Raw genomic sequence first — 22,863 nt, 5'->3', positions numbered from 1 at the left:
GAAGCGGCAGGAAAGAGGCTCGGAGCCGAGCGAGGGCCCCCGGAGGTGTCGGAGCGCTCGGAGAGCTCCTGTCCCCTGGGGCCGGGGCAGCAGCCACCCAGGCACCAAGGCCGCTCCCGTTCGGGTGTCCCCAGCTGCCCCGCTTTGGGCTCGGTGCCGTGCGTGCGTGTGTGACAGGGACAGCTCCGGGACAGTGCCCGGTGCCGCAGTGCCCGGCAGAGCGGGGAGATGGGGCAGGGCAGCTCCTCCCGCCGGCGCACAGCGAGGGAGCGGCACGATGTGGCCGTGAGGAATTGCTGCGGTGCAGGTGGATGGGGAGCAGCTGCAGTTCCAGCTGCTGCGTTTGCTCCGGGTGGGTGGCTGGGAAAAGAGGCCGGGTCTAGTAACTATGGCGAGACTGACACGACTGGCACCAACGCCAGTCTTTTATTGAAAATCTACCTTCTTTGAATGGACTTCTTTGCTCACAACTCTGACTGCTTCCCTCAGCGGATGCTTCACTCAGCACTGACACGTTCTTTCCTCTCTGCGGGTTTCCTTCTTCCTTCTACAAGACTGGCTAAACCACAAGCTGTCCCCGAGCCGGCCACCTTACCCTGACTGTCCCTTACACAACATCTTCTCACCTTCTCTGTCCCTTCCCTCGTCCCAGAACAGCGTGCACACTCTGGATCTCAAGCTCCAACTCCATATGCAGCTGTAACTCGTGGCCAGCAAACCAACCCTCTCTTTTATAATACCCAAACTCATGGGTACGATTGCCTTCTGCACTAACCTTTCAAATTATTCTCCTACACCTACAAACTCATCTACTTCAGTCGGGAAGTGCCGATCCTTTGCATAACAAAGGGCCGGGGAACACAGTGGTCCCGGTCAGGTGAAGGACAGTGAGAGAGACAGCAGGAGGCGAGGATCGGGAGGAAAAGAGACTTTATTCTGCAGTTCTTGTGCTTGGAATGTGAAGGGCTCAAAGCCCGGCTCCTTTGCCTGGGACACTCCTTGTACACACGCGTTGGGGCTGTTTTGTGTGTTCCTTCGGCAGAACACAATGAATTTCCAATGTGCGACTCCTGCAACTTTGGCATGGAAAAGCTGGGGGAGAACGGGGGAGGGAACGTGAGGTCTGGATGTGGGAGTGGGTGTTAGGGAAGATCCGGGGCAAGCGTGTAAAGCGGATTCCTGCATTAGGAAGGCACTGAGAGAGAGTGTGGTGAGGGGTGACCCCGGGACGTTTCCTTTCGAGCGCGGCTGCCGAGGCGCAGGGGCACGGAGCGGCGGGGCAGGGGCAGCGCGGAGCCGCGGCGTTATCGGCGGCAGCGCAGGTGTCGGGAGCTGCGTGCGGTCGATGGCGAGGCCGGGAGCCGCCGGGGGGTGACCGCCTCCTTCCTGCCCTGGCGGCGAGGCGAGCGCGGGGCCAGAGCTGCGGCAGCAGCGCCATGTGCCAGCGCCGCCGCGAGGGACCGGGGAGCTGGTCCAGCTCCGAGCGGAGCCGGGGGCTGCTGCCACCCCCCGCGGGGGCTGTGAGCACCCCGGCAGGGGATCGCCCCAGAGATAAGGGCTTGGGGCGTTGCAGGTGCATGAGCGAGAGCAGCTCTTGCTAGGATGTGGGGTGAGGGCTGTCCCTATCAGTATGGATCTTGCCAGGTTGCAGCAGCAGAGCAGGAGGCTCGGGGGATACAGGAAGGGCCCCCCCAGCGCAGGTGTCGTGGGGGAGCTGCCTCCCCCCAGAGACATCCGGGTGGCAGCCCACTGTGGGGAGGTGTGTGACGCCAGAAGCGGAGCCGAGGCTCATATTTGGGCACGGAGCAGGTTATTGGAGGCTGCGGCCCCAGAGACGGCAGAGGAGGCACCTGATAAAGGCTGCCCGGCTGCTGCTGCTGCTGCTGCGTGCATTGGCTCGGGCGCTGGCGAGAGGTGGCCTGGCTGCGCTGGCTCGGGGCCGCTGCCATGGGGCCGCTGCTGGCGCTGGGGCTGCTGGTGTGCGTGCAGCTGAGTGCGGGTGAGTGGCGGGCGCTGGGAGCGGGGCCCGCGGCGGTGCCGGGCCCGGCTCAGCAGCCTCCGTGCCGCAGGCTCCGGGGAGCTGCGTCTGGTGGGCGGCGGCGGGCGCTGTGCCGGGAGAGTGGAGGTGAAGCTGCAGGGACACTGGGGCTCCGTGGGAGACGACAGCTGGGACATGGAGGATGCTGAGGTGGTTTGCCAGCAGCTGGGCTGTGGCTCGGCTGCCGGTGCCTACTACGCCCGCGAGCGCTTCAGCGAAGGGGACGGGCCCGTCAGTCTGGCCCTGGTGGACTGCAAAGGGTCCGAGGCCACTCTCTGGGACTGCCGGATCAACGGCTGGGGACCCTATCATGGCAGCATCCATGACTGGGACACTGCTGTTGTGTGCCAAGGTAGGAGCCGGATTTGTGGGGGAGGGTGTGGCACTTCATGCACTTCATGCCTTGCCTCTGACCCTGCGCTGCTCCTGCAGGATTTTCCCGGCTGGTTGGAGGTCCCGGAGCCTGTGCCGGGCAGCTGGAGGTGCGGCAGGGACAGGCCTGGGTTGGTGTGTGTGAGGATCAGGTGGACATGAAGGCGGCCCAGGTGGTGTGCAGGGAGCTGGGCTGCGGGGAGCCGCTCGCCATGGCCGGCAGTGGCCGGTTTGGGGCGGCATCGGCATCGCTCTGGGACGGCGGCTTCCAGTGCAATGGCACCGAGCCCCTCCTCAGTGCCTGTGCCCGGCGTGCGGCCCCGAGCCAGGGCTGCAGCGGCCGTGCCAGCATCATCTGCTCCCGTAAGTGCCGGGAACACCGGGGGCTCTTGGGCTCCGTGCAGCATCCCCGCCCTGACCGCCCTTCCTGCCGCAGCCTACACGGGCTTCCGGCTGGGGAACGGCAGCTCGGGATGCTCCGGCCGAGTGGAGGTGGCCGTGAGGGGGACGTGGGGGTCCGTGTGCGCCAGCGAGTGGGACCTGCCCGACGCGCACGTCCTGTGCCGCCACCTGGGCTGCGGCCGCGCCCTCTCGGTGCCCCCGGGAGGCTCCTTCGGCAGCGGGGAGGGGCCGCTGCGGCCGGACACCTTCGGCTGCAGTGGGAGCGAGCGGCACCCGGGCCAGTGCCCCGTGACCGTGCTGGGGAAGGCTCCGTGTGCCCCCGGGAACGCCGCTGCTGTCAACTGCTCAGGTGTGTACGGCATCTGCGGGAGGAGCCTCTAGCCCTTGTGGGACTCCTGAAGAATTGGAATCAGACTGTACAGGGTTATTCTGGGGTGAATTGTGGTCTGAGCCACAACCCCATTGTTCCTCTGGTTGTTTTGCAGATGTTGACTTCGTTGAGTCCCTGAGGCTGGTGGACGGTCAGAGCTTGTGTGATGGGCGGCTGGAGGAGACCATAACCAGCCCGGTCTGGCGCCGTGTGCCTCTGGAACAATGGAATAAATGGGATGTCCATATGGTATGTGCTGTGCTGGGCTGTGGCGTTCCCAAGGATGTTTACACCGCCATGGGAACGGCCGCTGCATTGAGCAGCACGCCCAGCCAGGCGGACATCATGGCTGAAGAGATAGACAACATTTCGGGCATGGGCTCTGCGCTGACAAGCGGCATTGAGGAGATAGATGACATGCTGGAGAAGATGGAGAGTCCTGCAGCAAACAACAGCTTCGAGGAGATGGTCGTTGTCTGCTCAAGTGGGTGTCCAGAGAAGGGGTGGAGGTGCCGGTGCCCCAAGCAGCCACCCCAGCCCGGTCCTTCCGTGCCCGCAGGCAGCCGGCGGGTGAGGCTGGTGGGGAGCTCAGGGCGCTGTGCCGGGCGCGTGGAGGTCTATTCCGGTGGCAGCTGGAGCAGCGTGTGCCAGGAAGGCTGGGACCTGCAGGACGCTGCCGTTGTGTGCCGGGAGCTGGGCTGTGGCAGGGCCCTGGAGGCCCCGAGCTCGGCGCGCTTCGGTGGCGGCACGGGGCCGCTGTGGCCGTACATGGCCGAGTGCTCCGGGAGCGAGGAGTCTCTCTGGGAATGCGGGCGCTCGGAAGAGCGCGAGTGCGGGCGCGGCGTCGGGGCAGGGGCCGTGTGCTCAGGTCAGTGGCGGGCAGCCCCAGAGCAGGGTCCGGCAGAGGCCGCGGGGGGTTGGTGGCCGTGCCGTGACCCCGCTGCCCCCCTTGCAGAGCAGATCTCCGTGCGGCTGGCAGGCGGCCGTGGGCGCTGCCGTGGCTCCCTGGAGGTGTCCTATAACGGCACCTGGGGCCGCGTGTGCTCCAACGGCACCAGCACCGGCACCGCCGGCACCGTGTGCCGCCAGCTGGGCTGTGGGGAGCGGGGCTGGCTGTCGGCCGACACTGCCCAGCAGCCGTCCCACGCCTGGCTGGCCTGGGTGGGCTGCGAGGACGGGGCCCGCTCATTCTGGGAGTGCCCCTCGGCTCCCTGGCACCTGCAGAGCTGCGGCATTGGCGGGCAGGTCCACGTGGATTGTGAGGAGGACAGGGATGGCAGCACTGGGACAGACACTACCCCACATCCGGAGGGTGCCACCAGCACAGGTAGCTCTGCCCGTGCCTGCAGCCCCCACATGGGGCTGGCTGGGATCCCCCTCCCCTCACTGCCTGCCTGTGTCCCAAAGGTGTTCCCAGGAGAAGCACTCGAGTACCGGCCGTGGGGACGGTGCCTGTGTCAACTGTGCTGTGCGTGGTGCTGGGGACGCTGCTGTGCCTGGCCCTGGGTGCCCTGGCCGTGCTGCTGTGCCGTGCCCGTGCCTGGCGCAGAGGTGGGTCCCGCTGGGTGGGGGAACAGGACAGAGCCGGTTTGGGGGTCCATGGGCTCCTGCCCTGTGGAACAGCTCAGAAGTTGGGCAGGGATGATCTTGGTGCCACCCACAGTGCCCAGGGCCCCAGGTAAATGCTGCCTGTGGTTCCAGGCCGTGGCAGAGCTGCAGATGCCATCTCCAATGGTGTCTACGAGGAGCTGGACTACACGGCCATGCCGGAGTACCAGGAGGTGCCCAGTCGCCCAGGTGGGTGCAGCCCTTGTGCCCCAGCTGTGTGTGGAGTGAAGGCTCTGCCTGACAGCCCCAGGGCAGCTTTGCGTCTTGGCCGTGGCTCTTGGCCATGGGCTGGGGTGTCCTTCGGTCCCAGATGAGCCACGCTGTGTGCTGTGAGGTTCTGTCGCCTGCGGAGCCACTTGAGACCACCCCCATGTCCCTGTTTATCCCCTGCAGGTTCCCTGTCGGAGGGATGGATCAAGAAGCTGCCATATTCCAGCGGGGACATCCTGGAGAGGAGTGACACCGAGGCAACCCCAGGTGGGGTCACAGGACAGGAAGGCAGCAGAGAGAGCGGGGGAGAGGGGACACAGCTGAGCTGGGGAGCTGAGGGGACAAGTGCTCCCCTTGTTAGTGTGCAACACAGCATTGCCTTTCCCTGCTGGAGCCAAGGGTCACCAGCACATCTCTGGTGGGAAGGCCAGAGGGGATGGCCCATCCAGAGCCCTGCCAGGGCTGCTGCTCACTGCCATGGACCCCTCTGCATTTCCCAGACCCCCCTGCCTGGCCCGTGAAAGGAATCCTGGATGGCTACGACGATGTCCTGGATGTGCCACAGGAGACCCCTGCTCCCAGCACTGTGGATATGTGCAAGGGAGTGGCACAGCAGAGATGGATCTGTGTCCTCCCCACAGGTCAGAGCCCTCACAGCTGCCCTGTGCCCTCTGCAGAGCCACTCCATGGCAGGCTTTGGCTGTGGGGTCGGGCAGGGACCCAGCAGCAGATCCATGGGTGCTGTGGTCAGAGCCCAGGTGGGGTCTGTCAGGGGGGACACGGAGCTGCCTGTCCCCTCAGGCACCTTTCTGTGCTGTTCCCAAGGTGGAATCTCCTCCCCTCCAAGTGCCGCAGGAGCCACCATGGACCCCTCGGAGCAGTCCCCGGGGCACACGGACTATGATGATGTCGGCAACAGCGCCCTGGAGACGGAGCCATGAGGATTCCCTGTCCATGCCCCAGCCCTGGGGATGTGTGTCCGAGGGCCCTGTCCCCAGCGGGGGTGGTCCTGCACACAGAGAGCACCCCTGCCTGTCCATCACTGCAGGAGAACAACTCCTGGTTAGGGATTTTCATTGATTTCATTTTTAATTTCTCTTTTTTCGTATTAAAATCTTAATTGGGTAGAGACTCACTCCCAAGGCTGGGACCTCAGTTTGATGAAGGAATCTCCATCCTGGGTACATCAGCCATTCCCTGGGGATACAGGGCATGGAGTGGATACAGAGACATATCCCTGGGATTGGTGGGATCAGGGGAAGAGCACTGGGAGATGGCTGGGATTGTTTGCGGAGTTCTTTATTTGGCACTGCCAAATACACACAACTGTCCCCAGTAACACTGAGGGGAAAAGGGACAGGGCAGGACCCAGACACCCCCCCACAGATACATCAGGATCTCCTCCTTGTTCCCCACGGGAGGGGCAGGCTCAGACCCACGGGCAGTACTGAGAGCTGGGCTGGGAATGGCTCTGGTTATTGCAAGGGCTTTACCGATATGAGACAAGTTCTGAAGGAGGGCAGCGCCTTCCAGTCCCCCGGCAGGAGCCCGCGGTGGCAGGGCAGCCGGGCCATGGCCCCTGCCTGCGGCACCTCATGCTCCAGGAGGTTCCCGATCTTCAGGGCGGGCTGCAGTGCCCACAGGGCGTCCAGTTCCTGCAGCAGGGCCGGGCTGAAGCCGTCCGTGGAGGGGCAGGAAAAGAGCAGGACTGGAACTCAGTTATAATGTTTTGTTTGGTTGCTAATTTTCATAGCTGATGTTGGTTTTATTTGTCTTGTAGATATACTAGTAAAGAAATGTTATTCCTAAAGCCATATCTTTGCCTGAGAGCCCCCATAATTTCCAGATTATAATAAATTGGAGGGAGGGGCTATGCATTCTACATTTCGGGAGGAGCTCCTTCCTTCTCTTGGCAGCACCTGCCCTCCAAACCAGGACACTTGGGAACTAAAAAACTTTAATACTAGAGAACAACAAAGAGCAAGCCAAAGAGTTTGTACTGAATGCACCGGGAAAGATGGAACAGGAAGGCAAATAACATCCATGAGGGGAAATGGACAAAAGCAGGTGTTAGGGAATGTCAGGGGTATTTATAAACTTGGAGGAGAGGCGGAATTAGGGTGGAGTTTAGGGAGGAGGTCCAATAAAGAAAGGAGATTAGGAATATTGAAATAATTACAGCAAGGAGGGACCAATGCTAACAAGGGAAGCAGAGAACTCTCTGGTAATGATGAACATACTCAAACTGCAGGATTCTGGGGGTGGTTTTTTCTCTGCAAAACTGCAAGGGTTTTCCCGTGGCCTCAAGCCACGGTCATCTGCCCTATCATTGGAGCTAACCCCAATATCTCCCCCTTTTTTATTTTCCTAACAAGGAAGTATGAATTTTTTTCTCAAAACCTTTCATCATAATTTTAACACACAGGAAGAAATAACAGTTATTACGATGAAAACATTAGCAGTGCAGTTTTGGTGACAGATAAGGCATCAGTAGATAGATCCCAGCCTTTGAAGTGACAGGTGAGCCAGTCACTTGTTTGCTCAATCTGCAACTTTCCAACTCCCTCCTTTATGTTATAAATGTGATTTGTGCTAAATAAATTTGTAATTACATTTGCAAAATTGTGGCTTCGTATCCATAGAAAAATTGTACTCAATAGTTACAAAGCAAAAAGGAAAAGAAAGGGACAGAGGAGAATCCTCCAGGTGTTTCATGGGAGCAGGGATAGTGAGGATGTAGGTCTGATATCAGCAGTTAGAAATAAAATTTTTGCCTCGAACTGGGCCACATCCGGATGATTCCAGGCATTGGACACTGGAATAAGGCCTGATGTGGGAACACAGACTCAATGATATAACCCAAAGCTCAGTGCTTGCGCCACCTGCAAGGTTACTCAGCGGGCACTGAGGAAGACCCAGAGCCTTCATCGGAAATGAGGCCCCCGAAGGGATGAGAGACCCCCAGCTCCTGGTGAAGCCTGTGCAACACCACAGAGTGACGTAGATTTTAGGAACAGAACCTGGGAGGAGCTTTCTAGAAGATTCTATATGAATATGCATTAGCATATAGTATATAACAGAGATTTTTACCTTGAGTGAGTCGGTGCGGAGGGAAGGGCCCTCTCCGTACCCCGGTCAGTGTAAGCCGGTCAGTTTTGCTTCTGCTGTATTCGAACCAAACCTCAATTATACTAAATTACTCACTGCCACATTTTGGATGTACTCAAATATATGTATTAAATATACTCTGATTGTATTCATTTACATACAATTGCTGCTACTGAATATTGCTGCTAAATTTAACAGTGGTGCCGAATTTAATTTTGTTTCAAAAATTATACAAATGGAAGAATCCATTTATAACAATTGGTGCCGATACCCGGGACTCCAGTCCAAGGGAAGAGTGGCTGGTTTTGGGAAGGAGCTCCCCACCAGTTGTTAAGGTGGTCTCCTGACAAGACCAGGCTCTTTTGGAGAAGGAGCTCCAAATTAAAATGAAGCACAAGCAAAAGAACCCAGCAATGAGAAGTGTGCAGAAATGAAGGCTGCCAGGGGAGTGCCGGCAGAGGTGAAGTACCCGTAAAAGTCTTGTGCCCAGGAAGCTCGTGGGAAGATGGGCTGTGAGAAGCACAGGTTGGGCAGGATGGATATGTGATGGATGAATGTTTGGGATGGCTGGATAGCCGGAACCAGTGGGGCCTCCCGGTACCGAGGCGCTGTATCTCCGCGAGGAGACCGGCCGGGAAAGGAGGGAAACCAAAGGGGAGAGCGAGTGAAGACCACAGGAGGGAGCGGGAGGGAAAAGTCGCAGCCCGAAAATTCACGGGAAAAGTCTTTGAGGAGAAGGGAGCTGACGCTCAAAGGAGTTAATTAAGAAGGCAGAGGTTTAACTTTTCTTTGGAAGGACAAACAGATGGGAAATTGTAAGTGATCAGAGGGTCGCAGAAAGTAGCCAGAAAGAGAAGTTGGGGAGAATCGATTAAAATGGTAAACATGGACTTAGGCAGGAGGTAAGTAGTTGGCAAAAGATGAGAGAGTGTAAATATTGAGCGAGAGAAAGTTGGAGCATTGAATGAGTGTGAGAGAGAGTGCAGGAGACTGGGATATCGGGGATTTCTTAGTCTGTTGCTGCCAGAGATGGGTCAGAGGAAGAGTAGGAGCTCTGACCCACGGTTTGTGAATGATGGAAAAATTCTCGAGAACCCGATGTGTTGGGGAACCAGGAGGGAGGGTCCCAGAAGGGGAGCAGGATTCCTCAGGACAGTCCAGTGGCCATCATGATAGGATATTGGGGTACAAGGAAATCACAAAGAGGAAAAGGCAACCAGAAACAGATCTATTATTGTATGATTGAATGGACAAAGGAAAAAATTTGTGTAGAAAATTTCTACTGGCCAGAATTTGAACCATTTGAAAATTGGATTTGTTAGGTTTTAAATCTATAGCTGAATTTAAAAGAACCTCTTAACCAGGAGGAAAAATTACAGGCTATTTTAGGAATCTTATTTACAAAGGCAGAGGGAGAAATGATCAGACAGTCAGGAATAGGAGCTCGAAATAAAGATCATCAGAGACAAAAGCATAGGACGAATATGAGAGATTCTGGGTGGTTAATTGTCCAAGAAATTCGGATAGCAGTGTCCAGGGGACCAAATACAAGGAAAGCTTTGAGTTAACAGCAAGGGAAGGATGAGTCCCCAGTAAAATGGCTAAAAAGACTAAAAAAGCATTTTCAATTATATTCTATTCATAGACCCTGATTCAGCAGCAGGGCCGGTCCTTTTAAAACCACACTTTGTAACTATGTCTTGGAACGAAATTGGGAAAAATATGGAAAAATGGGAAAATTGGCAGGACAGGGGACTTCAGGAGTTGTTACGGGAAGCACTAAAAATATATGTTAATAGAAATAAGTGAAAACACAAAAGTGAAATCCAGGATTCTAATGGCAGCAGTGCAGGAAACACAAGCAACCACAACCACAGAGATGTGTTAGAAGAGGAGGAAACAGTTTAGCTGGTGATGAGGCAGGGGGGGCCGGCCTTAGGGAGAGCAGCAGTGTAATGATGACTTTTCAGGAGGCAGAAACACAAAATAAATCACCACACTTTTCCTTAGCAGAAGGAGAAGCTATAAAGAAGTTTGGAGCAACCCTGACAGAAGGAGAATGGATTCTGCCCAAAGGTAGAAAAGCAGCACTAAAATCTTTTTCCCAACAGATCCTAAACAACATCCATAGAAAGACTCACTGGGGAACAAGGGCACTTTGAGAGCACTTTTTGAAATTTTGTGGGTGTACAGGAATATTTGAAATTGGGAGACAAATGACTCAAGGATGTCTGACATGTGAGAAAGTGAACAAAAAAAGTGCTGAGGAGTCCTCCCTCTGGAGGCAGTCAAACAGCTTCTGGGGCAGCTGGAAATAGCTGCTAGTTTTAGTAGATCAGTTGACTCAGTGGGTAAAAGCATTTCCTGTGGCTGGGGCTATAGATTTAGATTAATACAGGTTCTTGATTTGGATCAGAGCACTCATTTTACCTGGAGAATAATTACCTGGCAATATCAGACCCCATAGCATCCCAACAGCTCGGGGTGAGTTAAAACAACAACTACCTAAATTAATGATAAAAACCAAATTCCCATGGACCAGATGCCTTCCCTTAGCCCTGTGAAATATTACATGGACTGCCTTACCCTGAAAGCATAACAGTGACAATCCCTCACTGGTCAGGGACAAAACCATTCAGGGGTGTGTTACAACCATCACAAACAAATTGGGGTAATTAAGGGAGAAAGGCGTCTTGTCCCCAATAACTCCTCTTGATTCTTCTGATATATTCTATGTGACCAGGGCAGTATGTGTGGATAAAATGCTGAAGAGGAAAAAAGTTTAGAACCCCGGTGGGGGCTGGGGAGGGAACATTTCTGGTTCTTGTAACCACAGAAGCAGCAGTTTGAACAGTGGAAAAAGCTGAACTGATGCTTCACCAGTAAAAGGACTGATACAAAATAAAGATTAGAAAATTATTGAAACACCTGGAGATCTAAAAGTAAAATTAAAAACCGGCCTTCAAGATGGATCCCTCAAGAAAAGAAGGTATGTAAAATCAACAGGAAACCACTGTGCCTTCACACCAAAGGGGGATGTAGTTTTTATATGCAGAGGGAAAAAAATGCTCTTTTATAATCTTACTGTTTGAGATACCAATGTAAAATTGTTTTGAGAGGTTCATAATTAGAATGTAGGCGTCCTGGATCAGCTGCCAACTGGAACCTCGTTGTGCCAGGAGAAAGAACAGCTCCGATGGGAAAGAATCAGACACCTCATTGATCAATGGAAACGGCCCAGGCGGATTGAAAAGTTCCTCTGGAGCCTCCAGCAGTCAAGATTAACTGATTTATTGGAGGAGCTGCAACTCCTGAAAAAACGGACAGGTAAGACAAGTTATTGAGAGGGTTCAGAAACAAACAGCACACTGGGAATGTATTAATTATGACTTAAGGTGTTTGTATTGTCTGCAACTGTTGTTTTAATTCATAGTGAAAATTAACTAAGGCAGAAGAAAAAAGGAAACAATTAATTTGATTGGAGACTGAACTGAACTCGGTGATTTAATGCTGAAAGACAATCTGACCTGATTGTTTGGAAACTAGAGAAATTAAACACTAGAAAATAACAAACAGCACGTCGAACAGTTTGTACTTAACGAACCGGGAACGATGGAACACGGAGGCAAATTCCATCCATGAGGGCAAATGTACAAAAGCAGGTGTTAGGGCATGTCAGGGGTAGTTATAAACTTGGAGGAGGGAAGGAATTACAGCTGAGTTTAGGGAGGAGGTCTAATACAGAAGAGCAACAGGGATTTTTAAAATTACTGTAGCATAAAGAAACCAATGCTAACAAGGGAAGCAGAGAACTTTCTAGCAATGATGAACATACTAGAACTGGAGGATTCTGGGGGTGGTTTTTACTCAGCACGATTGCAAGGGTTTTCCTAAGGCCTGTAGTCATGGTCATCTGCACTTATATAGGACCTGACTCCAAGAGCCACATGTCCCTGTTTATCCCCTGCAGGTTCCCTGTCAGAGAACCTGCCATATTCCAGTGGGGACATCGTGGAGAGGAGTGACAATGAGCTATCCCGAGGTGGGGCCACAGGGCAGGAAGGCAGCAGGGAGAGCAGGGGAGAGGGGACACAGCTGGGCTGGGGAGCTGAGGGGACAAGTGCTGCCCTTGTTAGTGTGCAGCACAGCATTGCCTTTCCCTGCTGGGGCCAAGGGTCACCAGCACATCTCTGGTGGGAGGGCCAGAGGGGATGGGACAGCCAGAGCCCTGCCAGGGCTGCTGCTCACTGCCATGGACCCCTCTGCATTTCCCAGACCCCCCTGCCTGGCCCGAGCAAGGAATCCCAGATGGCTACGACGATGTCCTGGATGTGCCACAGGAGACCCCCGCTCCCAGCACTGTGGATATGTGCAAGGGAGTGGCACAGCAGAGGTGGATCTGTGTCCTCCCCACAGGTAAGAGGCCTCACAGTTGCCCTGTGCCCTCTGCAGAGCCACTCCATGGCAGGCTTTGGCTGTGGGGGCGGGCAGGGACCCAGTAGCAGATCCATGGCTCTAGATTTGGCAGTGCCAAATGCTCACAACTGTTCCCAGCAACACCGAGGGGAAAAGGGAGAGGGCGGGACTCGGACCCACCCCATTTTAAAGGAGGATCTCATCCCGGTGCAACACGTGTGGGGCCGGCGTAGTCGCACTGGCAGCACTGAGAGCTGGGCTGGGAATGGCTCTGTCTGTTCGAAGGGTTTTCCTAAAGGAGAGCAGCTCTTCTGAAGGAGGGCAGCGCCTTCCTGCCCCCCGGCAGGAGCCCGCGGTGGCAGGGCAGCCAGGCCATGGCCCCTGCCTGCGGCACGTCATGCTCCAGGAGGTTCCCGATCTTCAGGGCGGGCTGCAGTGCCCGCAGGGCGTCCAGTTCCTGCAGCAGGGCCGGGCTGAAGCCGTCCGTACTCAGCCTGGCCATGGAGGAGGCAGGAGAAGAGGAGAAGGTGTTGGATCGTGTGGGGAGGGAGGTGCTGAAGCAGGCGGGATGCCGGTGCTGCCCTGCCTGTCCCGCAGCATCCTCTCCCCGGCTCGGCAGTGGCGGGCGTGGAAGGGGCCGTGGCAGGGCCCTGAGCCCAGGCTCCGCTGCGGGCAGGCGGGATGGCGGAGCTGCCGGCAGAGCTGCAGGACGCCCTGGGCTCCCAGCTCGTTGTCCCTGAGGTGCAGGCGGGTGAGACGGGGCCCCTGCAGCAGGCGCCCGAGAGCCGGCAGCTGCCCAGCCTGTGGGAGCGAGGCAAACAGGGCAGGAGCGCTTCGGGCTCTGCTCGGGAGCTGCTCCAGGTGGGAAGGGCGGAGCAGCGCCTGAGCTCGTGGCAGCAGCAGGGGCTGCTGAGGCGGCGATAGCGCAGCCCGATGAGAAGCGGCAGGAAAGAGGCTCGGAGCCGAGCGAGGGCCCCCGGAGGTGTCGGAGCGCTCGGAGAGCTCCTGTCCCCTGGGGCCGGGGCAGCAGCCACCCAGGCACCAAGGCCGCTCCCGTTCGGGTGTCCCCAGCTGCCCCGCTTTGGGCTCGGTGCCGTGCGTGCGTGTGTGACAGGGACAGCTCCGGGACAGTGCCCGGTGCCGCAGTGCCCGGCAGAGCGGGGAGATGGGGCAGGGCAGCTCCTCCCGCCGGCGCACAGCGAGGGAGCGGCACGATGTGGCCGTGAGGAATTGCTGCGGTGCAGGTGGATGGGGAGCAGCTGCAGTTCCGGCTGCTGCGTTTGCTCTGGGTAAAGAGGCCGCGTCTAGTAATTATGTCTAGACGGTCAGGACTCACTTCAACCCAAGATTTTTATTAAAAACTCTACACGTCTTCTTTCAATGTCCTTCTTTGCTCACAACTCTGACTGTTCTCCTCTTATGCAGCTTCACGCAGAACTTCCTGCTTTTCTGACAGGCAGCTCCACACACACAGCACGGGCGCCTTCTTTCCTCTCTGCCGGTTTCCTTCTTCGTTCTACAAGACCGGCTAAACCCCAAGCTGTCTCTGAGCCGGCTACCTCACCCCCAGTGTCCCTTACACAACTTCTTTCCTTGTCTGTCCCCTCCCTCGTCCCAGAACAACCAGCACACTCTGGGTTTCAAGCTCCAACTGCATCTGCTGCTGTAACTCGTGGCCAGCTAACCAATCCTCTCTTTTATAACACCCAACCTCATTGGATTACATTGCCTTCTGCACTTATCTTTCAAACTAGTCTCCTACACTTACGAATTCTTCTACTTCAGCCGGGAATTGCCGATCCTTTGCATAACAAAGGGCCGGGGAACACAGTGGTCCCGGTCAGGTGAAGGACTATGAGAGAGACAGCAGGAGACAGGAATCGGGAAGAAGGGAGACTTGTAGCCCGCAATTCTTATGCTTGGAATGCCAGGGGGTCAAAGCCCGGTTCCTTTGCCCGGGACACTCCTTGTACACACACGTTGGGGCTGTTTTGTGTGTTCCTGCGAGAGTAGAAAATGGATTTACGGTGGTCAACACCTGCGATTTTGGCATGGGATCCCTGGGGTGGAACGGGTGAGGAATCGTGAAATCTGAATGTGGGAGTGGGTGTTTTGTGAAGCTCTTTGGCTAGCGTGTAAAGCGGATTCCTGCATTAGGAAGGCACTGAGAGAGAGTGTGGTGAGGGGTGACCCCGGGACGTTTCCTTTCGAGCGCGGCTGCCGAGGCGCAGGGGCACGGAGCGGCGGGGCAGGGGCAGCGCGGAGCCGCGGCGTTATCGGCGGCAGCGCAGGTGTCGGGAGCTGCGTGCGGTCGATGGCGAGGCCGGGAGCCGCCGGGGGGTGACCGCCTCCTTCCTGCCCTGGCGGCGAGGCGAGCGCGGGGCCAGAGCTGCGGCAGCAGCGCCATGTGCCAGCGCCGCCGCGAGGGACCGGGGAGCTGGTCCAGCTCCGAGCGGAGCCGGGGGCTGCTGCCACCCCCCGCGGGGGCTGTGAGCACCCCGGGAGGGGAGCGCCCCAGAGATAAGGGCTTGGGGCTTTGCAGGTGCATGAGTGAGAGCAGCTCTTGCTAGGATGTGGGGTGAGGGCTGTCCCTATCAGTATGGATCTTGCCAGGCTGCAGCAGCAGAGCAGGAGGCTCGGGGGATACAGGAAGGGCCCCCCCAGCGCAGGTGTCGTGGGGGAGCTGCCTCCCCCCAGAGACATCCGGGTGGCAGCCCACTGTGGGGAGGTGTGTGACGCCAGAAGCGGAGCCGAGGCTCATATTTGGGCACGGAGCAGGTTATTGGAGGCTGCGGCCCCAGAGACGGCAGAGGAGGCACCTGATAAAGGCTGCCCGGCTGCTGCTGCTGCTGCTGCGTGCATTGGCTCGGGCGCTGGCGAGAGGTGGCCTGGCTGCGCTGGCTCGGGGCCGCTGCCATGGGGCCGCTGCTGGCGCTGGGGCTGCTGGTGTGCGTGCAGCTGAGTGCGGGTGAGTGGCGGGCGCTGGGAGCGGGGCCCGCGGCGGTGCCGGGCCCGGCTCAGCAGCCTCCGTGCCGCAGGCTCCGGGGAGCTGCGTCTGGTGGGCGGCGGCGGGCGCTGTGCCGGGAGAGTGGAGGTGAAGCACGACGGTGAGTGGGGCTCCGTGTGCGTCTTCGACTTCGACTGGGAAGCCCTTTGGGCCAGCGTGGTGTGCCGGCAGCTGGGCTGTGGCCGGGTGGCCAGGGCGTCCCCGCACGCCCCGTTCGGGCAGGGCACGGGGCGGATCTGGCTGCAGCCCTTCTTCTGCCGCGGCACCGAGAATGCACTGGAGGACTGTTCGCCCTTCGGATGGGGACAGCACTTCTGCGGCCACGAGCAAGATGTAGGGGTGACGTGCACAGGTGAGGGGACACACTGGCCATGCTGGGACAGCCGCCTTGTGCCGGAGCATCCCGGGCAGGGCTGAGCCGTGCCCCTGGCCTGGTGCAGATGCCGTGGAGCTGAGGCTGGCGGGCGGCGGCAGTCCGTGTGCCGGGAGAGTGGAGGTGAAGCTACAGGGACACTGGGGCTCGGTGGCCGACAACGAATGGGACATGGAGGATGCTGAGGTGGTTTGTCAGCAGCTGGGCTGTGGCTCGGCTGCCGGTGCCTACTCCGCCCATAAGCACTTTGGCGAAGGGGACGGGCCCGTCAGTCTGGCCCTAGTGGACTGCAAAGGGTCCGAGGCCACTCTCTGGGACTGCGAGATCCGTGGCTGGGGACCCAATGGCAGCATCCATGACTGGGACGCTGCTGTTGTGTGTCAAGGTAAGAATTAGGCTTCGAGGCGATGTGACACTTCATGCACTTCATGCCTTGACTCTGAGCCTGCGCTGCTCCTTTAGGATTTTCTCGGCTGGTCGGAGGTCCCGGAGCCTGTGCCGGGCAGCTGGAGGTGCGGCAGGGCCAAGCCTGGGTTGGTGTGTGTGAGGATCAGGTGGACATGAAGGCGGCCCAGGTGGTGTGCAGGGAGCTGGGCTGCGGGGAGCCGCTCGCCATGGCCGGCAGTGGCCGGTTTGGGGCGGCATCGGCATCGCTCTGGGACGGCGGCTTCCAGTGCAATGGCACCGAGCCCCTCCTCAGTGCCTGTGCCCGGCGTCCGGCCCCGAGCCAGGGCTGCAGCGGCCGTGCCAGCATCATCTGCTCCCGTAAGTGCCGGGAACACCGGGGGCTCTTGGGCTCCGTGCAGCATCCCCGCCCTGACCGCCCTTCCTGCCGCAGCCTACACGGGCTTCCGGCTGGGGAACGGCAGCTCGGGATGCTCCGGCCGAGTGGAGGTGGCCGTGAGGGGGACGTGGGGGTCCGTGTGCGCCAGCGAGTGGGACCTGCCCGACGCGCACGTCCTGTGCCGCCACCTGGGCTGCGGCCGCGCCCTCTCGGTGCCCCCGGGAGGCTCCTTCGGCAGCGGGGAGGGGCCGCTGCGGCCGGACACCTTCGGCTGCAGCGGGAGCGAGCGGCACCCGGGCCAGTGCCCCGTGACCGTGCTGGGGAAGGCTCCGTGTGCCCCCGGGAACGCCGCTGCTGTCAACTGCTCAGGTGTGTACGGCACCTGCGGGAGGAGCCTCTCAGGGTTTTGGGACTCCCCGAAAACTGCAATCAGTCTGTACGGTGTTATTTTTGGATGAAGATCTGATTCTGGGGATTTTACAGGCATTGTCGAATCCCTGCGGCTGGCGGAGGGTGCGACCCAGTGCAATGGGTGGCTGGAGGTATCCACAAGCACCGGGGAGTGGCGCCGTGCGCCGGGAGAGCTTTTGCTCATACGGAATTTCAGCAGTGTGTGCCGAGAGCTGGGCTGTGGAGAACTGGAGAAGAGTGATGGCGTCCCTGGTTCGCGTACCCTAAAAAACATCGACAAGACAGAGAGGGCCGTCATGGAAGGTGTGCTCAGAACCGTCATGGAGTTGACCACAGCTCTCTCCAAGGGGCCCACATGGTTGTCCCAGAACTTGTTTCAGGAGTCCGTTCCAGTTAATTCTTTAAGGTGGATGAACACTGCACCCGCTGGCTTCCCTCACGGGGTGTCCATCGTCTGCTCAGGTGGGTGTCCAGAGAAGGGGCAGAGGTTCCCGTGCCCCAAGCAGCCATCCCCAGCCCGGTCCTTCCGTGCCCGCAGGCAGCCGGCGGGTGAGGCTGGTGGGGAGCTCAGGGCGCTGTGCCGGGCGCGTGGAGGTCTATTCCGGTGGCAGCTGGAGCAGCGTGTGCCAGGAAGGCTGGGACCTGCAGGACGCTGCCGTTGTGTGCCGGGAGCTGGGCTGTGGCAGGGCCCTGGAGGCCCCGAGCTCGGCGCGCTTCGGTGGCGGCACGGGGCCGCTGTGGCCGTACATGGCCGAGTGCTCCGGGAGCGAGGAGTCTCTCTGGGAATGCGGGCGCTCGGAAGAGCGCGAGTGCGGGCGCGGCGTCGGGGCAGGGGCCGTGTGCTCAGGTCAGTGGCGGGCAGCCCCAGAGCAGGGTCCGGCAGAGGCCGCGGGGGGTTGGTGGCCGTGCCGTGACCCCGCTGCCCCCCTTGCAGAGCAGATCTCCGTGCGGCTGGCAGGCGGCCGTGGGCGCTGCCGTGGCTCCCTGGAGGTGTCCTATAACGGCACCTGGGGCCGCGTGTGCTCCAACGGCACCAGCACCGGCACCGCCGGCACCGTGTGCCGCCAGCTGGGCTGTGGGGAGCGGGGCTGGCTGTCGGCCGACACTGCCCAGCAGCCGTCCCGTGCCTGGCTGGCCTGGGTGGGCTGCGAGGACGGGGCCCGCTCACTGTGGGATTGCCCCTCGGCTCCCTGGCACCTGCAGAGCTGCGGCATTGGCGGGCACGTCCACGTGGATTGTGAGGAGGACAGGGATGGCAGCACTGGGACAGACACTACCCCACATCCGGAGGGTGCCACCAGCACAGGTAGCTCTGCCCGTGCCTGCATCCCCCACATGGGGCTGGCTGGGATCCCCCTCCCCTCACTGCCTGCCTGTGTCCCCAAAGGTGTTCCCAGGAGAAGCACTCGAGTACCAGCCGTGGGGACGGTGCCTGTGTCAACTGTGCTGTGCGTGGTGCTGGGGACGCTGCTGTGCCTGGCCCTGGGTGCCCTGGCCGTGCTGCTGTGCCGTGCCCGTGCCTGGCGCAGAGGTGGGTCCTGCTGGGTGGGGGAGCGGGACAGAGCCGGTTTGGGGGTCCATGGGCTCCTGCCCTATGGAACAGCTCAGAAGGTGGGCAGGGGTGATCTTGGTGCCACCCACAGTGCCCAGGGCCCCAGGTAAATGCTGCCTGTGGTTCCAGGCCGTGGCAGAGCTGCAGATGCCATCTCCAATGGTGTCTACGAGGAGCTGGACTACACGGCCATGCCGGAGTACCAGGAGGTGCCCAGTCGCCCAGGTGGGTGCAGCCCTTGTGTCCCAGCTCTGTGTGGAGTGAAGGCTCTGCCTGACAGCCCCAGGGCAGCTTCGGGTCCTGCTGTCCCAGCAGTGGCTCCTGGCCATGGGCTCAGGTGGCCCCTCGGTCCCAGATGAACCACGCTGTGTGCTGTGAGGTTCTGTCACCTCCAGTGCCACTTGAGTCCACCCCCATGTCCCTGTTTATCCCCTGCAGGTTCCCTGTCAGAGGGATGGGACAAGAAGCTGCCGTATTCCAGTGGGGACATCGTGGAGAGGAGTGACACCGAGGCAGCCCCAGGTGGGATCACAGGGCAGGAAAGCAGCAGGGAGAGCAGGGGAGAGGGGACACAGCTGAGCTGGGGAGCTGAGGGGACAAGTGCTCCCCTTGTTAGTGTGCAGCACAGCATTGCCTTTCCCTGCTGGGGCCAAGGGTCTCCAGCACATCTCTGGTGGGAAGGCCAGAGGGGATGGCCCATCCAGAGCCCTGTCAGGGCTGCTGCTCACTGCCATGGACCCCTCTGCATTTCCCAGACCCCCCTGCCTGGCCCGAGCAAGGAATCTCGGATGGCTACGACGATGTCCTGGATGTACCACAGAAGGCTCCTGGTCCCAGCGATGGGGACATGTTCAAGGGAGTGGCAGAGCAGAGGTGGATCCGTGTCCTCCCCACAGGTAACAGGCCTCACAGCTGCCCTGTGCCCTCTGCAGAGCCACTCCATGGCAGGCTTTGGCTGTGGGGACGGGCAGGGACCCAGCAGCAGATCCATGGGTGCTGTGGTCAGAGCCCAGGTGGGGTCTGTCAGGGGGGACACGGAGCTGCCTGTCCCCTCAGGCACCTTTCTGTGCTGTTCCCAAGGTGGAATCTCCTCCCCTCCAAATGTCCCAGGAGCCACCATGGACCCCTCGGAGCATCCCCCGGGGCGCACGGACTATGATGATGTTGGCAGCAGCGCCCTGGAGACGGAGCCATGAGGATTCCCTACCAATGCCCCATCACTGGGGACACGTGTGTGGCAGTGAGGCCGGGCCCTGTCCCCAGGGACGGGTGCTCCTGCCCTGAAACATGATTCCTCCATGTCCAGTGCTACAGGAAAACAGCTCCTTTGTAGGGATTTTCTTTGAGTTCAATGTAAATTTCAATTTTCTTGCCTATTAAAACCCAAAGTCGTCAGAGACTCACTTTGGTGCAGCCGTCCCCATAACGGCTACAGAGGCCATTCCTTGGGGACGCGGGGCAGGAACTGGATGAACCTAGATATCCTTGGGATTGGTGGGATCAGGAGGAAGAGCACTGGGAGATGGCTGGGATTGTCTACGGGGTTTTTATTTGGCAGTGCCAAATGCACACAACTGTTCCCAGGAGCAGCGAGGGGAAAAGGGACAGGGCAGGATCTGGACCTGCCCCGCCGGAGATGCAGCAGGATCTCCTCCCTGTGCCCCACGGGACAGGCAGACTCAGAGCCACTGGCAGTAGAGAGAGAGCTGGGTGGGAATGGATCCGGTTGCTGGAATGGCTTTTCCTGAAGGAGGGGAGATGTTCTGAAGGAGGGCAGCGCCTTCCTGTCCCCCGGCAGGGCAGCCGGGCCATGGCCCCTGCCTGCGGCACGTCATGCTCCAGGAGGTTCCCGATCTTCAGGACGGGCTGCAGTGCCCGCAGGGCGTCCAGTTCCTGCAGCAGGGCCGGGCTGAAGCCGTCCGTGCTCAGCCTGGCCATGGAGGAGGCGGGAGAAGAGGAGAAGGTGTTGGATCGTGTGGGGAGGGAGGTGCTGAAGCAGGCGGGATGCCGGTGCTGCCCTGCCTGTCCCGCAGCATCCTCTCCCCGGCTCGGCAGTGGCGGGCGTGGAAGGGGCCGTGGCAGGGCCCTGAGCCCAGGCTCCGCTGCGGGCAGGCGGGATGGCGGAGCTGCCGGCAGAGCTGCAGGACGCCCTGGGCTCCCAGCTCGTTGTCCCTGAGGTGCAGGCAGGTGAGACGGGGCCCCTGCAGCAGGCGCCCGACAGGCGGCAGCTGCCCAGCCTGTGGGAGCGAGGCAAACAGGGCAGGAGCGCTTCGGGCTCTGCTCGGGAGCTGCTCCAGGTGGGAAGGGCGGAGCAGCGCCTGAGCTCGTGGCAGCAGCAGGGGCTGCTGAGCCTGTGCAGGCTCCGATCCTTCCTAGCCCGGGTATCAGGGCCGGAGACTGCACTGAACTCGGTGATTTAATGCAGGACAATCTGACCTGATTTTTCAGGAACTGCATAACTTTAATACTAGAGATCAACAAACGGAAGTCCCACAACCGGGAAAGATGGTGCAGGGAGGTCAATTCCATCCACGGGGGCAAATGGACAGAAGCAGGTGTTAGGGCATGTCTAGGGTGTTTATAGACTTGGAGGAGCGGAGTATTAGAGTGGAGTTTATGGAGGCGGGTCCAATGAAGAGCAGTGGTTAGGAATCTCAAAATTAAAATTATTAGGAATATTTAAATTACTGCAGCAAAAAGGAACCAATGCTACCAAGGGAAGCAGAGAACTTTCTGGTAATGATGAACGTACTCGAACTGGAGCATTCTGGGGGTGGTTTTCTCTCTGCAATACTGCAAGGGTTTTCCCATGGACTTAAGCCATGGACATCTGCGCTTGTATTGGAGCTAACCCCAGTATTTCTCCCTATTTATTTTCCTAAGGTGGAAGTATAAACTTTTTTCTCAAAAATGTTCATCATAGTTTCAACACATTTGAAGAAATGACAGTTATTACAATCAACAAAATTAACAGTCCAGTTTTGAGGACTGATAAGGGGATAAGCAGATAGATCCAAGCCTTTGAAGGAAGAGGTGAGGCAGTCTCTTGTTTGCTCAATCTGCAACTTTCCAACTCCCTCCTTTATGTTACAAATATGATTTGTGCTAACTAAATTTGTAATTTTTTTTGCAAAACTGTGGCTTCATATGAATAGAAAAATTGTACTCAATTGTTAGAAAGCAAAAAGGCCAAAAGAACGGGACAAAGCAGAATCCTGCAGATGTTTAATGGGAGTTAGGATAGTCAGGATGTAGGTCTGATAACAGCAGCTGGAAATAAAGTTATGGCCTTGAATTGGGCCAGATTGGGAGGATTCTTTTTACAGAAGGAGAGAGAGAGAGAAATGATTAGAAAGTTAGGAATATGAGCTTGAAATAAAGATGATCAGAGACCAAAGCATAGGCAGAATTGGAGGGATTTTGGGTGGATAACAATCCAAGAAATTTGGGGAGCCGTTCCTAGCGGACCAAATATAAGGAAAGCTTTGAGTGAACAGCAAGGGAAGGATGAGTCCCCAATAAAATGGCTAAAAGGACTAAAACAGAATTTGCAATTACATTACAGGCTATTTTAGGAATCTTTTTTACAAAAGGAGAGGGCGAAATTATTAGACAGTCAGGAATAGGAGCTCAAAATGAAGATCATCAGAGACCAAAACATAGGCAGAATAGGAGGGGGTTTGGATGGTTAATTGTCCAAGAAATTCGGGGAGCAGTGCCCAGGGGACCAAATGAAAGGAAAGCTTTGAGTGAACAGCAAGGGAAGGATGAGTCCACAGTAAAATGGCTAAAAAAGACAAAAAAGAATTTGCAATTATATTCTATGTATAGACCCTGATTCAGCAGCAGGGTAGGTCCTTTTCAATACCACACTTTGTAACTATGTCTTGGAAAGACATTAGGAAGAATCTGGAAAAATGGGAAAATTGGCAGGACAGGGGACTTCAGGAGTTTTTAACTGAAGCGCTAAAAGTATATGTCAATAGAGATGAGAGAAAACAGAAAAGTAAAACCCAGGATTCTAATGGCAGCAGTGCAGGAAACACAAGCAACCACAAACACAGAGATGTTAGAAGAGGAGGAAACAGTTTAGCTGGTGATGAGGCAGAGGGGGCTGCCCTGAGGGAGAGCAGCAGTGTAATGATGACTTTTCAGGAGGCAGAAACACAAAATAAATCACCACACTTTTCCTTAGCGGAAGTGGAAGCTATA

The 22,863-nt window shown here is 57.9% G+C and overlaps 2 protein-coding genes across 3 annotated transcripts in view; both read left to right on the top strand.

The window, feature by feature from the left end:
* The window catches only part of LOC116997994 (antigen WC1.1-like), a 73,908-nt gene extending 53,834 nt beyond the window's left edge, over positions 1 to 20,074 (top strand). The window contains exons 19-20 of the mRNA XM_033063274.2: positions 19,407 to 19,547; positions 19,732 to 20,074. Of these exons, the coding sequence (XP_032919165.1) occupies positions 19,407 to 19,547; positions 19,732 to 19,847 (257 nt within the window). The 3' untranslated portion in view covers positions 19,848 to 20,074. The remainder of the gene's footprint in view (positions 1 to 19,406; positions 19,548 to 19,731) is intronic.
* On the top strand, positions 15,338 to 18,418 carry LOC116998000 (deleted in malignant brain tumors 1 protein-like). 2 transcript variants are annotated; one of them, XM_033063279.2, is made up of 8 exons: positions 15,338 to 15,492; positions 15,563 to 15,883; positions 15,972 to 16,289; positions 16,367 to 16,669; positions 16,743 to 17,057; positions 17,172 to 17,561; positions 17,638 to 17,946; positions 18,039 to 18,194. In XM_033063279.2, the coding sequence occupies exons 1-8, from the start codon at positions 15,441 to 15,443 to the stop codon at positions 18,098 to 18,100; spliced, it is 2,070 nt and encodes a 689-aa protein (XP_032919170.1). In that variant the 5' UTR covers positions 15,338 to 15,440; the 3' UTR covers positions 18,101 to 18,194. The 2 variants fall into 2 exon arrangements, with proteins under 2 accessions (XP_032919170.1, XP_032919171.1); XM_033063280.2 differs by lacking the exons at positions 17,638 to 17,946; positions 18,039 to 18,194 and adding an exon at positions 18,303 to 18,418.
* Positions 20,075 to 22,863: the final 2,789 nt, after the last annotated feature.

Source organism: Catharus ustulatus, chromosome 6 (genome assembly GCF_009819885.2).
Source record: "Catharus ustulatus isolate bCatUst1 chromosome 6, bCatUst1.pri.v2, whole genome shotgun sequence".
NCBI classification, from domain to species: Eukaryota; Metazoa; Chordata; class Aves; order Passeriformes; family Turdidae; genus Catharus; species Catharus ustulatus.
Note: the sequence above shows the minus strand (reverse complement) of the source record. Positions and strands in the feature narration are given on the sequence as shown.

What these genes read in the sequence shown, in the direction of transcription:
- LOC116998000 (XM_033063279.2), top strand. Translation starts at nt 15,441, where the DNA reads ATGGGGCCGCTGCTGGCGCTGGGGCTGCTGGTGTGCGTGCAGCTGAGT. An exon ending in TGTAGGGGTGACGTGCACAG is followed by an intron (nt 15,884 to 15,971) that starts GTGAGGGGACAC and finishes GGCCTGGTGCAG; the next exon opens with ATGCCGTGGAGCTGAGGCTG. An exon ending in GGTGTCCATCGTCTGCTCAG is followed by an intron (nt 17,562 to 17,637) that starts GTGGGTGTCCAG and finishes CCGTGCCCGCAG; the next exon opens with GCAGCCGGCGGGTGAGGCTG.